We start from the raw sequence: 16,288 nt of genomic DNA on the forward strand, positions 1-16,288 counted from the left end.
ACTAGACTTGTAGGACTACGGTACTCACTAACAGCAGCACACAGCTGCATAGACGTAATATTTACATGACATTTACAATGCACTCAATGACAAAACAAGATAGAACTTAATCCCTATGAAACAGCAACATTCCAGTACTCTCGGAAATATACAACAGTACAGATCTGTTCTCCATGATAAAGTAACAATAAAGAACACACTTAATGTAGTACACTACACAGATCTATTTGTCTGGGGAACCAGACTACGACGGCACTCACACCTATACATAGTTGTATGGATCATGGAATTCCCTGTTTCACCTTACAATCTATTTTCATTAGACCAGCATTTGGTCTGAGCATAGTATAGGCTATCTGTATTTAAGAGAGTTTAAGAAATACGTATTTGAGTTTCGCTTGTCCTGGTCATTTTTTGACAATTATTTCTCAGCCTGTCTTGTTCAAATTGAGTAGTTTGTCTGAAGCCAGAAAGAAATTGAAAGAGCAGAGACACCAGCAGCCTAGACACATAAAAGCCCTGTAACACTTTTAAGTATCTAATATTGTGCATGCACCAAATGCCATGCACGCTCATGACATACAGATGCATGTTCTCCTCATCTCATTCCTACAATTTCCTCTCCTTTCCCGAAGGTATTGAATCATATAGGGTTATAGATCAACCATAATGGGAAAAGTACACCATAGCCACTTCAATTGTGATACAGGAGAGTTGCCAGGCTGACAGTGGACTTTGTAGCCTACTTTTTCATCTCTCCTTAAAAACAGGCAGTTTTATCAGCAAGAGGGCAAAATTGTTAAAGTATAGACCTCCTTTTGAAAGCTGCTCTGCACTCTAAGAGCACGATAATTTAGGTTCTTTGGAATTATGGATTACAATGGCTAAATAATTAATTGGCTCAAGTTCTGTTTGCTACTGCAAAGATAGACATGAAGCTTTCATTGTAGCAAGCTGCCCACATACTGCAAGAAGAAAATACAATAACCAAGACCTTGTCCTCCAGGAGTCCATGACACATAATGTTGTTCATGTCCTTGCAGAGTCGCTCCAATCCTCCATACTTGGACCAGACATTGGGGCTGTTGGTTGACAGCAGCCCCTCCACAGTAGTCTTCAGGCCTCCCAGGAGCTTCCAATGTTCTTGTCTGCGGTAGATTTAAAATAAAATGAAGACGGGTGAAGAACTTATGACTTATGGCTACATAATCTAGCGTTAAGAATACTTGCTTCAAAATTCTGTTGTCACTGGTCCCAATTCCAGGATTACTTTCTGTTACAACAAATGATGGCAAACCTTCTTTGTGCAAAATAAAAGTCAATTACATTCTATGGTTAATAGTCACTAATCAGCTCTCTGATGACCTTGTGTGTAAAGGCTCCACCAGCTTACTAGCACCACTGGCAGAGGCCAAGAACAAATAGCCAAAAGTGTATTTGGTGTGGTAAGAATGAGAGAATGATTTGTACCTTCAAAAAAAATAGATCAATTGAACCAATCATGAAAATGGGACCATGTAAGAGAAAGCAGTGAAGAACTAATATTTTGGTTCCTTTAACTGAGGATCATTCCCTTAAATGGACAACACTCATCTAGAATAACTGGCTGAACAGCCCCTTTATATTGCTGCACAAAGCAGGCCAGCTAGCAAAGCAAATCCAGCAGATGGATTGTGCACATAAATACACAAGTCACAAGATCTATATTTATATCAACAACGTGCATTTATATATTGTTCCTCACATTGAAAGGGTTATCATCGAACACTATACAGAGCAGAGAATAAAAAGATGACACCGAGTAGCAGGGGAGCATAGGTAGAATAGAATTAGGGGACAAAAGACTGGGTGCTGAGAATTAAGAAGGCTTTTGAAAGAAGGGAGGTAGGGAGTAGGGTGTAGGGCAGAGGGATTTTGGAAGGGAATTCTAAAAAGCAACGGCTTGGTGGCTGAAAGAATAGCCACCAATGGTGGATTGAGGGGTACACCAGTGATGGAGGGGTGAAGTGTGCAAGCAGTAACACAGGGCTGAAAGAGGTCGCTGAGGTAGGGTGAAGCAAGGCTTTTGAAGATAAGGACATGGATTTCAAAATTAAATCGAAGGGACACAGGGAAGCATGGTAAATACTGGGATTATGGAAGTGCAAGGCTTTAAACAAGGAAGGATGTAGGTGGCAGCATTTTGAATTAATTGCAATTTATGTAAAGTGGAAGCAGGGAGGCTTGCTAGAAGGGCATAAAAGAAGTCGTGCTTCAAGTGATAAATGTATCAACAGATTCAGCAGCAGTGGGGAACAGGTAGGGACAGAGATGGACGACGTTTCAAAGGTGAAGGCAACAGTTTAGACAAAGGGAATGGATGTAACAAAGAAAACTTGGTTCTCGATCTATCAACACGCGATCTCTGCATCACTGCTCTCAGTCCGAGGCGGCAGTTGGAGAAGCTGATGTACTTCAGAGGACAAACATATAAAAGCCGACAGGAATCAAAAAGCATGGTTTCAGTTTTGTCTCCATTGAACTGGAAGACAGGCAATTGCAGAATCAAGTAATAACCTTGAAATCAAGAGAGAAGGTGGAACGGTAAAGCTGCCTGTGATCAGAATACATATGAAACCTGATCCTTGCTTCCAGATAATGTCACTATGGGGCAGTATACAAATCATAAAGAGGACTGGGCCAAGGGTGAGGCCCTAGAGTACAATGGCGGTTGCCATGAAAGCAATACCATTGGAGGATATGTAATGTCTTCAACATTAACGAAAAAGAGCTTTTTTACTCACATTAGTGAATACTTACCGATACCTCACCCTATAATAAGGAAGTATGACCAGTCGTGTGAGAAGTGATGCGATCGGCACAAGTAACAGTAGAATAAGCTGCAGATTGTACAGGAAAGGGATGAGTAGTGCTGAGCTACCCTGATCCCTCCATAATGACAACTTCAGACCAAAGGAGCACAAGAGAAAAAGAACCAATGCCCATGAGTCCGCCAATATATGCCCAGGAGTCCACCAGAGTGGACATGCTATAGCAATGTGCACGTTTAATCTAGCTACATAAATTCTCTCCAGCAGAAGATTGGCAACAATCAGATTATAATAGAGAAACGTTCTTCAGCTGGGCAAATAACCACTGTAAATATATTGGCACATAAAATGTATTCTGGATGAAATGGGTATCCAGCAAAGAAGTTGGTAACATAAACTATGTAAGCCACTAGATCACATTTTGTAGAAGTAGTTCCTGATTCCCTGTACAAACCACTTCCAAAAAAAAAAATTTTCTTCATCCCATCAAAAGACAATCACTGGATAAGATGAATGGGCAATTACCTGCACTAACAATAACAGTCTGTGATTAGCTGGTAGGAACTATGCAGATGTGGCAGGACTTGAATTTGACCTGACAGAACAGCTGTACCAGTTGTGGCAAAAAACTGACCTGCGGCACAAAAAACCTAGTGTACCAATGCAACACAACTAGAAAATATCACGTGGCAGTGCAGCACTGCGTCACAAAGTGCTGGGACGTGGGATCCTCTCCATGTTCCCCCCAACAGCATTCAGTTGCCAATGTGTGGACAGGGAAAATCAGGGTGGATTCATGTCTCTAGCATTCAATTGCAAAACAACACTGGAAGTGGCCTGGGAGTAAATTGTCTGTGCTCTCAGTCACAGTTGATACATGACTCAAATAGACCTGAAATGGCAGAGAAACAATAATTTTTTGAAAGGAAAAAACTGGGAAAAGTACAGTAGATTAGACATCTACTTTTCTACTCTAGAACATAGTCTGGGCTCGATTTGAGTCTAACGGGATAAAAGGTTCCTTTGCTGGCTGTCAAGATCTTGTATGAAATAAATTTGGGCAGTTTCATTCCAGTTTCTAGTGGGCATTGGCCTACAACACAAAACTATTCCTAATGCAGCACTGCAGTATGTGCCTCTTAATTCAAAATTTGTTTAATTTGAATTCTGTTATTTGAATTGGTGCACAAAGCCTCATTTTATTAAAATTGCTTAATTTATATTACTGGATTATTCAATTTTTTCATGCCAAATCAATGTTGAATTAACAGGAGCATACTGTTATTGGCAATCTTTCTTAAAGGCAACAGGATGCCTGGTGTTGGAAATGGAAAAAAATGTCAGTGGTGCAAGATGGGGTGCTCTTCCGAGGTTGGGGCTGGAGCACATGATTGGTGCAAGGTAGAGGGAGTTTTACTCTGTAACTGGCTGTGCTATACATGCCATGATGGTGCTGAAATGGAAAGAATTCCTTGGAGGTTCCCACAGGTCTCTATTCATAATACATAACAACAGAATACCTCCAAAGGTAAATGACCAGTGACATCATGAATGTGAATGGTGACCTGTGGGAACCTCCCAGACCCATTCATGACATCAACAGACAGAATGAAAGAGTCACATATGTCCTCGGGGCTATCTCTTAACAATTTTAAAGGATTTAAACCACAGACACCAATGCCTATCTGCCTTTATGCCTTAAGCTGCTGGACCTGCATCACAAGATTTTTTTTAAACTGATCCAAAATTTTAAAATGCACATGGCATACCAGAGACAAAGCTTCATGTTCGTACCCACAGAAATCTCATATATGTGAAGCTCAATCTCGCCTTTCAAACAAGGTTACCAGAGCATGCATCATGTTATGGATATCTGTGACTTGCCCACCAGGGCAACTGCGCAGTCTTTCTGCGGCCCAAGCAGAGGGTCAAATTTGTTGTGAGGCACCTGTCATTACTACAGCAGCCTCCACCCGTTCCATATTATTATGCCACCTAAATAAATCATAACCTGGAGACTGAGTAATGTCTGTAACTGTGCCGCCTAAATAAATCATAACCTAGAAACTGTGAGTAATGTACAAGGTTTGTGAACCGTGAAGGAGATGGGGAACTTCCCAGACACAGAATATGTAATGCGGGGCATCAAGTCAGGAGCCGCCCGTTTATAAGAGCACAGATCCAGGACATACACACATGGTTCAAACCATCAGGCTCGGGCCGGTACCTGCACTCCTCCGCCTCCCCGCTCTCCATGTCGCGGTGCCAGTTACTCTCTCTCCATGTCGACAACATGTCCCCACCAGCCTCGGCCTCTCCCCGGGCATTCCCCGAGATGCCAGGTCTCTGTCCCCGGCTTCTCAAGTGCCCGTCTCCGCAGCTGTTAGTCGCGTGTCCCGAGGCCGTTTACACTGCCTCTGAATGCGGTGTCCCCAAGTCTTCCAGACCAGACCAGACCCGTCTCCCCGCTGCCGTGTTCTCCGCCTCTCTCTCGGGCCCGTCTCCGCCTTCCTTCACAATACGTGATGTCACGCTATGCTCCACCCTAACAACGGTCCCCCGGATACCGGCCCTGCCCCTGGTTCCCGTCGCAGTCCCCCGATTACCGGCCCTGTCTCCGGTCCCTGTCGCAGTCCCCCGGGTCCCGGCCCTGTCTCCGGTCCCTGTCGCAGTCCCCCGGGTACCGGCCCTGTCTCCGGTCCCTGTCGCAGTCCCCCGGGTACCGGCCCTGTCTCCGGTCCCTGTCGCAGTCCCCCGGGTACCGGCCCTGCCCCCGATCTTTGTCGCAGTCCCCCGGGTACCGGCCCTGTCTCCGATCCCTATCGCAGTCCCCCGGGTACCGGCCCTGTCTCCGATCCCTGTCGCAGTCCCCCGGGTCTCGGCCCTGTCTCCGATCCCCGTCGCAGTCCCCCGGGTACCGGCCCTGTCTCCGGTCCCTGTCGCAGTCCCTCGGGTCCCGGCCCTGTCTCCGATCCCTGTCGCAGTCCCCCGGGTCCCGGCCCTGTCTCCGGTCCCTGTCGCAGTCCCCCGGGTCTCGGCCCTGCCTCCGGTCCCTGTCGCAGTCCCCCGGGTCTCGGCCCTGTCTCCGATCCCCGTCGCAGTCCCCCGGGTCCCGGCCCTCTCTCCGGTCCCTGTCGCAGTCCCCCGGGTCTCGGCCCTGTCTCCGATCCCTGTCGCAGTCCCCCGGGTACCGGCCCTGTCTCCGATCCCTGTCGCAGTCCCCCGGGTTCCGCCTTGGGCCCTTTCCCAGCCACCAGGCTCTGCCCACTGGATATCGGCTCTACCCCGGGCGCCTGACACAAGCATGGCTGACAAGCTGTCCCTCCAGCAAGATGTGAGTGGGGCATTCAGATCTGACAGGGCTAAAGTGAGCGCCATTGCTCAGCAAATAAACGGGTTTAACGATGCCTTGGACAGCAGGTTATTAGCAGCGTTTCATTCTAAATTATAACCGCATGGCTGCACCTTTAATAGATCCAACCCAGAAGCTGTAAACCGGGTGGCCTGGTTAGCAAGATGTGAGGAACAGGAGCAGGCCATTCAGCACCTCGAGTCTGCTCCACCATTCAATTAAATCATGGCTGATCTGCACCTCAATTCCATTTGCCCACCTTAACTCCATATCCCTTGATACCATACCAAACAAAAATCTGTCGATCTCAGTCTTCAAAAGCACCAATTGTCCTAGCATCCACAGCCTTTCGAGGGAGCGAATTCCAGATTTCTACTACAATTAGTGTGAAAAAATCAGCAATTGTTGAGACAAACAGTTGTTGAACGCCCAATTCCGATTTAATACGACTCATACGGTAGTAGACAGGATTAATTTGTTCATTTTGGATATTTGAATGATGAAACAGTTAGGATATGTAGTCAAATATCTTGCCCGACATTGTGGAAGACCCCTAAAGACTGGATATCTTTATGGGAGAAAACATCTCCCTGAGCGAGTTAGTGGAGTTACTTAAAAAGGACAGGACTAAGACGGCTGGGATACAAAGATTGTTTGTTGTGGCCAAAGCCCTCATTGACACAAGTAAATGCTGAATGAAAGAATTAAAATAAATCAAGATGTAGAATCAGTCTCGGTGGAGTTAAGTAGCACCAAGGGGCAGAAAACACTGGTGGGAGTCGTCTATAGGCCTCCAAACAGTAGTGGTAATGTAGGAGATGGCATCAAACAGGAAATTAGAGATGCATGTAACAAGGGTACTACAGTAATCATGAGTGACTTTAATCTACATATAGACTGGCTAAATCAAATTAACAATAATACTGTGGAGGATGAATTCCTGGAGTGTGTACGAGATGGTTTTTAGACCATTACGTTGAGGAGCCAACCAGGGAACAGACTATCCTAGATTGGGTATTGTGCAATGAGAAGGGGTTAATTAATAATCTTGTTGTGCGGGGTCCTGTAGGGAAGAGTGACCATAACATGATAGAATTCTTCATTAAGATGGAAAGTGAAGTAGTCCAATCCGAAACTAGGGTCCTAAATCTAAACAAAGGAAACTACAAAGGTATGAGGAGTGAGTTGGCTATGATAGATTGGGAAGCTTCATTAAAAGGCATGACGGTGGATAGGCAATGGCTAACATTTAAGGAATAAATGCATGAATTGCAACAATTATACATTCCTTTCTGGCGCAAAAACACAAAAGAAAAAGTGGGCCAACCATGGTTAACAAAAAAAATTAAGGATAGCATTAGATCCAAAGAGGAGTCATATCAAGCTGCCAGAAAAAGTAGCAAGCCTGAGGATTAGAAGCAGTTTAGAATTCAGCAAAAAACGGACCAAGAGATTGATTAAGAGGGGGAAAAATAGAGTATGAGAGTAAACTTGCAAGGAACATAAAAGTGGACTGTAAAAGCTTCTACAAGTATGTAAAAAGAAAAAGATTAGTGAAGACAAATGAAGGTCCCTTACAGTCAGAAACGGGAGAATTTATAATGGGGAACAAGGAAATGGCAGAGCAATTAAACAAATACTTTGGTTCTGTCTTCACGGAAGAGGACACAAATAACCTCCTAGAAATGCTAGGGAACTAAGGGGCTCATGAGAAGGAGGAATTAAAGGAAATTAGTATTAGTAAAAAAAAAATGGAGAAATTAACGGGACTGAAAGCAGATAAATCCCCAGGGCATCTGATAATCTGCATCCCAGAGTACTAAAAGAGGTAGCCATGGAAATAGTGGATGCATTAGTTGTCATCTTCCAAAATTATATAGATTATGGAACAGTTCCTGCAGACTGGAGGGTGGCAAATGTAACCCCACTATTTAAAAAAGGAGGGAGAAAGGAAACAGGGAACTACAGACTGGTTAGCCTAACATCAGTAGTAGGGAAAATGCTAGAGTCTATTATAAAGGGTGTGATAACAGGACTTAGAAAATATCAACAGGATTAGACAAAGTCAACATGGATTTATGAAAGGGAAACCATGTTTGACAAAACTACTGGAGTTTTTTGAGGATGTAACTGGTAGAATGGATAAGGGAGAACCAGTGGATGTGGTTTATTTGGATTTTCAGAAGGCCTTTGATAAAGTCCCACATTAGAGGCTAGTGTGCAAAATTAAAGCACATGGGATTGGTGGTAATATACTAGCATGGATTGAAAATTGGTTAACAGGCAGAAAACCGAGAGTAGGAATAAATGGGTCTTTTTCAGGGTGGCAGGCAGTGACTAGTGGGGTACCGCAGGGATCAGTGCTGGGGCCCCAGCTATTCCCAATATATATCAATGATTTGGATGAGGGAACCAAATGTAATATTTCTAAGTTTGCTGACGACACAAAACTAGGTGGGATTGTGAGTTGTGAGGAGGATGCAAAGAGACTTCAAGGCGATTTAGACAAGTTGAGTGAGTGGGCAAATACATGGCAGATGCAGTATAATGTGGATAAATGTGAAGTTATCCACTTCAGAAGGAAAAACAGAAAGGTAGCGTATTATTTAAATGGTGATAGATTGGGAAATGTTGGTGTACAAAGGGACCTGGGTGTCCTTGTACACCAGTCACTGAAAGCAAATATGCAGGTGCAGCAAGCAGCTAGGAAGGCAAATGGTATGTTGGCCTTCATTGCAAGAGGATTTGAGTACAGGAGCAAGGATGTCTTACTGCAATTATACAGGCCTTGGTGAGACCACACCTGGAGTATTGTGTGCAGTTTTGGCCTCCTTACCTAAGAAAGGATGTACTTGCCATAGAGGGAGTGCAGCGAAGTTTCACCAGACTGATTCCTGGGATGGCAGGACTGTCGTATGAGGAGAGATTGGGTCGACTTGGCCTGTATTCACTCGAGTTTAGAAGAATGAAAGGGGATCTCATTGAAACATGTAAAATTCTGACAGGGCTAGACAATTGGATGCAGGGAGAATGTTTCCCCTGGCTGGGGGGGTTCCAGAACGAGGAGTCACAGTCTTAGGATACGGGGTAGGACATTTAGGACTGAGATGAGGAGAAATTTCTTCACTCAGAGGGTGGTGAACCTATGGAATTCTCTAGCGCAGAAGGCTGTGGAGGCCACATCACTGAATATATTTAAGAAGGAGCTAGATAGATTTCTAGACACAAAAGGCATCAAGGGGTATGGGGAGCGAGCGGGAATATGGTATTGAGATAGAGGATCAGCCATGATCATATTGAATAGTGGAGCAAGCTTGTAGGGCCGAATGGCCTATTCCTGCTCCTATTTTCTATGTTTTCTATGTTTTAAAGGAAAAGAAAGAATGAGAAATTGATGCAGAAACAGTTAGAAATGGAAGCACGGGAGAATTAAAGCCAGTAACTTAAAGATAAGATTAAAAGCAAAATACTGCGGATGCTGGAAATCTGAAATAAAAATAGAAAATGCTGGAAAAGCTCAGCAAGGCAGGCAACATCTGAGGAGAAAGAAACAGAGTTAACATTTCAGGTCAAAGACCTTTCATCAGAACTGGAAGATGTTAAAGAGTTAACAATTTTTAAACAAGTGCAGAGCCAGGGAAAGCGGGGGGAGGAGAGGAGGAAAGAACAAAAGGGAAGGTCTCGGATGGGTAGAGGGCTAGAATGATAAATAACAAAAGGGATGATTGTGCAAGGCAAGGAGGGTGGTAATGGGACAAGTTAAGAAACAAAAGATGGGTCCAGAGGAGCCGCAAATGGCAACAGCAGAACCATTAACCAGCAGCTGCAGTCCCACAAAAAAAAAAGAAAAACGGGAGCAGTGGTTATGGCAAGCAACCGCAGGTCAGAGTCACGCTTACAGACTGAGCTGAGGTGTTCAGCAAAGCGATCACCCAATCTGCGATTGGTCTCCCTAATGTAGAGGAGACCGCTTGTGAGCAGCGAATACAGTATACTAAATTGAAAGAAGTACAAGTAAACCGCTGTTTCACCTGGAAGGAGTGTTTGCGGCCCTGAATGGTGGGAGGAGGTGATAGGGCAGGGGTTGCATCTCCTGCGCTTGCACGGGAAGGTGCCATGGGGAGGAGAGTGGGTGTTGAGGGGTGATGGAAGAGTGGACCATGGTGTCGCAGAGGGAGCGATCCCTTCGGAATGGTGAGGGGATGGGAAGATGTGTTTGGTGGTGGGATCGCGCTGGAGGTGGCGGAAATGGCGGAGGATGATACGTTGAATGTGGAGGCTGGTGGGGTGGAAGGTGAGGACAAGGGCGACCCTATCATGGTTCTGGGAGGGAGGGGAAGGGATGAGGGCAGAACTGTGGGAAATAGGACGGACACAGTCGTGGGCCCTGTCAACTACAGTGGAGGGGAATCCTCGGTTGAGGAAAAAGCAAGACTGGTATGGAAGGTGGCATCGTCAGAACAGATGCGACAGAGACAGAGAAACTGGGAGAACGGAATAGAGTCCTTACAGGAAGCGGGGTGGGAGGAAGTGTAATCAAGGTAGCTGTGGGAATCGGTGGGCTTATAATAGGTATTGGTTGACAGCCTATCTCCAGAAATGGAGATAGAGAAATCGGGGAAGGGAAGGGAAGAGCCGGAAATGGACCATGTGAAGGCAAGGGAAGGGTGGAAATTGGAAGCAAAGTTGATGAAATTTTCTAGTTCGGGGTGAGAGCAGGAAGCACCACCGATACAGTCATCACTGTACCGGAAAAAGAGGTGAGGGAGGGGACCTGAGTCGGACTGGAACAAGGAATGATCCACGTATCCCATAAAAAGGCAAGCATAGCTGGGACCCATACAATTGTTGACCAACAAGCAGGAGTAGCTTGTTCAGAATCATTTAAAGTTTCTGTAGAAAGGGACCGTCTCAAAACTGAGGATGAGATGTTCAGTGGAAAGGAAAATTGTAAGAGGCATAAGCATAGTCCAAAAGGATGCACAATGGGAGTTGCAGGATTGAGACCAGTAGTGAGAGAAGCAGTTGTGGTGGTTCAGCAACCAAAAAATGGTCTGGGACTTTCAAATAGTTTCCCAATGTTACACCCTTTCCTATCTCCAGCAGAAGACAGCAAGAAATATCAACCCCTTCACGCAGACAGTGCCCCCAACTCCATGGGAGATTTAAGTAGCAGTGTTAGAAATTGGGAAAACTTTTGTGCTGTCACAAAAAAAGTGTTTGACAATTGGCTCTATACATTTTAAATTAAAGTATGGATTTATTTCGACTGAAATTTATTTGTCAGAATTCATATGTAAATGATAAAGAAAACAATTGGATCCCAAATTTTATATTAGACAAACAAATGAAAATCTGGAAATCAGATGGGAATATGGATTGGTGTAAGGTGCGAAGATGATGTATTATGCCAGGAAGTCTTGCAAACAGAGTGACATTATTTTGGGACTGATTCCTGTGATGGTGGCAATACCACTGTTATCTGTTGATGTAAGACCAATGGAAGTATTTGAAGTGGACCCGATCGGCTTGTTGGAGGATGATATACATAAGGAATTTGTAAATTATCCAAAGATATTAGTGAGGGGAAAAGAAGGGTTCTGGATTGCACCACACACTTCATGCTGGTCCAGATAAAGTGGGGCCTGGTTGTGCAGATGTGATGTTTTACAAAACGCACTGCCAGCTTATGGCTCGTGGTTTCACCCTGGATGAAGAATCCTCAAATTGTACTATTCAAATTGCTCAATGGAAATCTAAGGAAACCAACATTGTTTATTCGGAGAGAGGAAGGTATTGCGTTACAACTAATGAGAAGCATTACACACACGTGGACACTTCATGCCTGATTGGGCGTCAACATTTTACCTTACACCAACCAAAATGACTAAAATTAGGAATAAGATATTGGTGCTTGTAAGGGCCCACGATGTTACAAAAATTCAAGTAAACATTACCTTCCGGACAGAAGCCTTACGAGCAGTTGTAAATTTTGGCCATATGGTTCTGCCCCTTTCTTGAGTCTTAAATCTATATCTACATCTGTATGTAGTCATAAGATGAATGTTCTGGAACAATAATAAATCTATTTAATTGTCAGACATATTACTGTCTCTAGCTTTTTGAATCAGTTATCAAAAAGGATAAGGATTATATGCAATGAGTCACTGTTGTGATCTAGGAAACACGGCACCCAATTTTCACACAGCAAGCTCCCACTAACAGCAATGAGATAAATGATCAGATAATCTGTTTTTGGTGCTGGTTGTTGAGGGATAAATGTTAGCCAGGTCATCAGGTGAGCTCCCTTCCTTCTTTGAATAGTGCCATGGGATATCTTACATCCACCTGAGGCGGCAGACAAGTTCTTTCTTTATTTAGCCAGTTTCTATTTCAAATCTAAGTCTCACCCATGAAGATCAGTGACCTTAATTTGTAAATGAATCTCTAAGATGGTACTTTAACAAAGATCTTTTGCAAGTTAAGGTATTTTTGCCCTAGCTGAGATCCGTTAGCTCACCCAGACTGAGAATCTAACCTGGGATCTACCAGATTCCTTCAATTCAGAACCACATTGGATTCACCCAGTGTCGTCAGAACTAATTATTTTTAGTGAGAAGCATAATCTTTTTTCTGTCTGAAAATAAACTCAGTTCTATATATTTAAGTGGGTTTGCAAACTTGCATCACTGCTTTTCTTACTTTAAACAAAAAACACACAACCTCCTAACACTAATCCAGGGATACCACAAATATGAGACCTTAAAAATGCACCAATGGGCGAATGGCGCGCTTCGATTTTGCACGTAAGGTTGCGTGATGATGCATGCGCTGGACGTAAACGTAACCGCGGGTGCGGAGTGGGCGGCAGGAGCAGGAGAAACGGTCGACATGAACCGGAATATGGCGGTAGCGGGGGACACTGGGCCCGAAAAGATCGACATGTCTCTAGGTAAGCAGGGGGTTGTAGCTGCTGTACTTTGTCTGTCTTCGGTTTGATTTTGCTCCGAGGAGAGGAGAATTGATAGCCTGAATCGGTGAGACCTGTGAGTATCGAGGCCTTGGCCTGGGCAGCCTGGGGGACCCAGGGACAACATGGGGGATGTTAATGGCAGAGCGGGGGCAATGTGCGTGGCCGTTTGATGTGGAAAGGTGCGGACTGAAGCGCTTTAACGTATAAGTGTTTTTGAACGGTTTATGTGGTGACATAAGCAGCAGTCTAGCCGTCCCTTCTGTAATCCTGGGATTAACCAGTTTCCTTTGCATTAAGTAATTGGGGGAGATAGAATTACAGGAAAGATGTGATTGCACTAGAGAGGGTACAGTGGAGATTTATGAGGATGTTGCCAGGGCTGGAGAATTTTAGGTATGAGAAAAGATTGGATAGGCTGGGGTTGTTTTCTTTGGATCAGAGGAGGCTGAGGGGAGATTTTAATTGAGGTATATAAAATTATGACGGGACGAGATAGGTCCTGCCTATCCACTCTATTTCCCTTAGCAGAGGGGTCAGTGATCAGGGAGCATAGATTTAAAGTAATTGGTAGAAGGATTAGAGGGGAGCTGAGGAGAAATCTTTTTCACGCAGAGGATGGTGGGGGTCTGGAACTCACTGCCTGAAAGGGTGGTAGAGGCAGAAACCCTCAACTCATTTTAAAAAGTACTTGGATGTGCACATGAAGTGCCATACCTACAGGGCTACGGACCAAGTGCTGGAAAGTGGGATTCAGCTGGATAGCTCTTTATCAGCTGGCACGGACACAATGGGCCGAATGGCCTCCTTCTGTGCTGTAACTTTCTATGATTCTATGAGGGTTATTGCAGTGTAATTCAATAAATATTAAAGAGCATGGTGTAAAATATAACTGATTAAATGTGATACAAAAAAACAAATTATTTTATCAAGTTTAATTGTTTGGAATTTATAACTGGCAATATTGTAGGTAATGGACTATATTTATGTATGGTCCCATTGATGCTTTTTTTTCCAACTCTTCCTCAAATCTGCTTATTAATTTTTCTTAAAGTAATTAGAATTGCCATGGAGTTAGCTACTTTCTTTTTACTTAGTGCTGAAAATTATGGCCTTTGTTAGTAATGTTTACTGTCTTTGTTCACTTTGTATGTTCAGCAGTGAAATATGAAAATGTGCTTAGCAGCTTTTGCTGGATGTAATGGAGCAGTGAACATTACTTGCTTTGCTCCCGGATATGCCTTCCAGCAGCTTTTGCATTGTAATAGACTGTGTGTTTTTGTGGTTTGAGTGTATGCTTGTTTGACAGTGAGTAGGGAGCTAAGACATGACCACAGCAGAATTGTACTAACCTGGATCCTCTGGCTTCACCATTGCCTAATTTCTTAATGCTGTGCTACCTGCTAATGTCCAGGGTGGCCTCCTCAAACTGGGGCTTCCTCTAATCTTGCTCTGTGTCCTTTTATTATGTGTCATCTTGTCCTGCAAGCAGCTATGTGCTCTTGAGATTTTTGAGGCAGGTTTGAGTAGCAAAGATAGTAATACATAGCTGCCAAACTTTCCCAATATAAATCTTGCAACTAAGTTGTCCTACAAGGATTTCTTGTCAAGCCTCCTTAAGATTTCCATCTTATGAGTTGGAGTTGTAAGTTGCTGCTTGTATTCATTCCATGCTGCATCTTGGATGTGTATGATCAACACTCAACTAGTTGCTTCTTGGCAGGGCTGCACATTTAACCTTTATGAATGTTAAGAATGGGTAAGCACAGAAGGAGTCGCAGGTTTTAAGAGTGCACCTTGCGTCGTGCATATTTGGGGCAGGCACTTGGCATTGCTTCTGGTCAGCCATGTTCCTGACCTGTATTCAGGTCTGCTGGGTTATGCAAATAGTATTAGCATCTGCAATCTGCTGATACATGAGCTGAACCAATGCATTTTGAGGCTGCTGCTCTTCTATTTAATGCAGGTCACTTGTCCTTTCCCATATTTCATGCTCAACAAATTGAGCTGTACTCCATTTCACAGCAATATTGTTGCACTAATTCCTGTGCAGATGCAGGTGTTTATTGACTGGTTGACTGCCTAATTGTTCCTGACATTCCATAGCAACTGGGAGATCATACATAGGTACAGGATTAGGCCAATCAGCCCTTCAAGTCTGCTCTGCCATTTAATTAGACCATGGCTGATCTGTACCTCAACTCTATTTACCTACCAGCACTATAACCCTTGATACTCTTGCCTAACAAAAATTTATTGATCTCAGTCTTGAAAGCTCCAATTGTCCCAGCTTCCACACCCTTTTGAAGGAGATCATGCTGCTGCAAACAGGAATATTTGGTGTTAAAGGGCAAGCAAGAATTTTTCCAACCATCTTTAACCCACAGTTACTCCCCAGATGGTACACCAACATCAGTTTCTAGGCTCTTTTTTTCCTGCCTGACTGCCATGTGCGTTTTTTTGAAAATTATTACGGGAATCCTTCCAAGTCTGCTTCTGGCTGCCTTGAAGCATATTAATATTAACTCAGTTTTGAAAGAAACATCCTTCTCTGCACAGCTGTCATAGTTGTGAAGTGTTCTATTGTTTTCACACACTGGTTGGACTACTAGATCAAAGGTGGGTGTTGAAACACCCTATCTCAACACCTATAGAATCATAGAAAGGTTACAGCACGGAAGGAGGGTATTCGGCCCATCAAGTCCACGCCAGCTCTATGAAAGAGTCTCACTCCCCTGCCCTATCCCTGTAGCCCTGCAAATTTTTTACTTTCAAGTACTTATCCAGTTCCCTTTTGAAGGCCATGATTGAATCTGCCTCCACCACCCCCTTAGGCAGTGCATTCCAGATCCTAACCACTCGCTGTGTTTTTAAAAAAGTTTTTCCTCGTGTCACCTTTGGTTCTTTTGCCAAATACCTTAAATCTATGCCCTCTAGCTCTTGACCCTTCTGCCAATGGGAACAGTTTCTCTGTATCTACTCTGTCTAGACCCTTCATGATTTTGAATACCTCTATCAAATCTCCTCTCAACCTTCTCTGTTCCAAGGAGAACAACCCCAGTTTCTCCAGTCTATCCACGTAACTAAAGTCCCTCATCCCTAGAATCATTCTAGTAATTCTCTTCTGCACCCTCTCTAAGGCCTTCACATCTTTCC

The 16,288-nt window shown here is 44.1% G+C and overlaps 3 protein-coding genes across 6 annotated transcripts in view; 2 read left to right on the forward strand and 1 right to left on the reverse strand.

Annotated features, from left to right (window-relative positions):
• Nucleotides 1-5,318, reverse strand: part of rubcn (rubicon autophagy regulator) — a 67,628-nt gene extending 62,310 nt beyond the window's left edge. For all 3 annotated transcript variants that reach the window (XM_067995178.1, XM_067995177.1, XM_067995179.1), the window contains exons 1-2: nucleotides 5,038-5,318; nucleotides 995-1,148 (exon numbers count right to left, since the gene is read on the reverse strand). In XM_067995178.1, coding sequence (XP_067851279.1) covers nucleotides 995-1,148; nucleotides 5,038-5,105 — 222 coding nt within the window. In that variant the 5' untranslated portion in view covers nucleotides 5,106-5,318. The remainder of the gene's footprint in view (nucleotides 1-994; nucleotides 1,149-5,037) is intronic.
• Nucleotides 1-16,288, forward strand: part of rpl35a (ribosomal protein L35a) — a 290,790-nt gene that overhangs the window by 60,280 nt on the left and 214,222 nt on the right. The window lies entirely within an intron of this gene.
• LOC137331410 (UAP56-interacting factor-like) overlaps nucleotides 13,004-16,288 on the forward strand; it is a 32,061-nt gene continuing 28,776 nt past the window's right edge. For both annotated transcript variants that reach the window (XM_067995167.1, XM_067995168.1), the window contains exon 1: nucleotides 13,004-13,114. In XM_067995167.1, coding sequence (XP_067851268.1) covers nucleotides 13,054-13,114 — 61 coding nt within the window. In that variant the 5' untranslated portion in view covers nucleotides 13,004-13,053. The remainder of the gene's footprint in view (nucleotides 13,115-16,288) is intronic.

Source organism: Heptranchias perlo, chromosome 13 (genome assembly GCF_035084215.1).
Source record: "Heptranchias perlo isolate sHepPer1 chromosome 13, sHepPer1.hap1, whole genome shotgun sequence".
NCBI lineage: Eukaryota > Metazoa > Chordata > Chondrichthyes > Hexanchiformes > Hexanchidae > Heptranchias > Heptranchias perlo.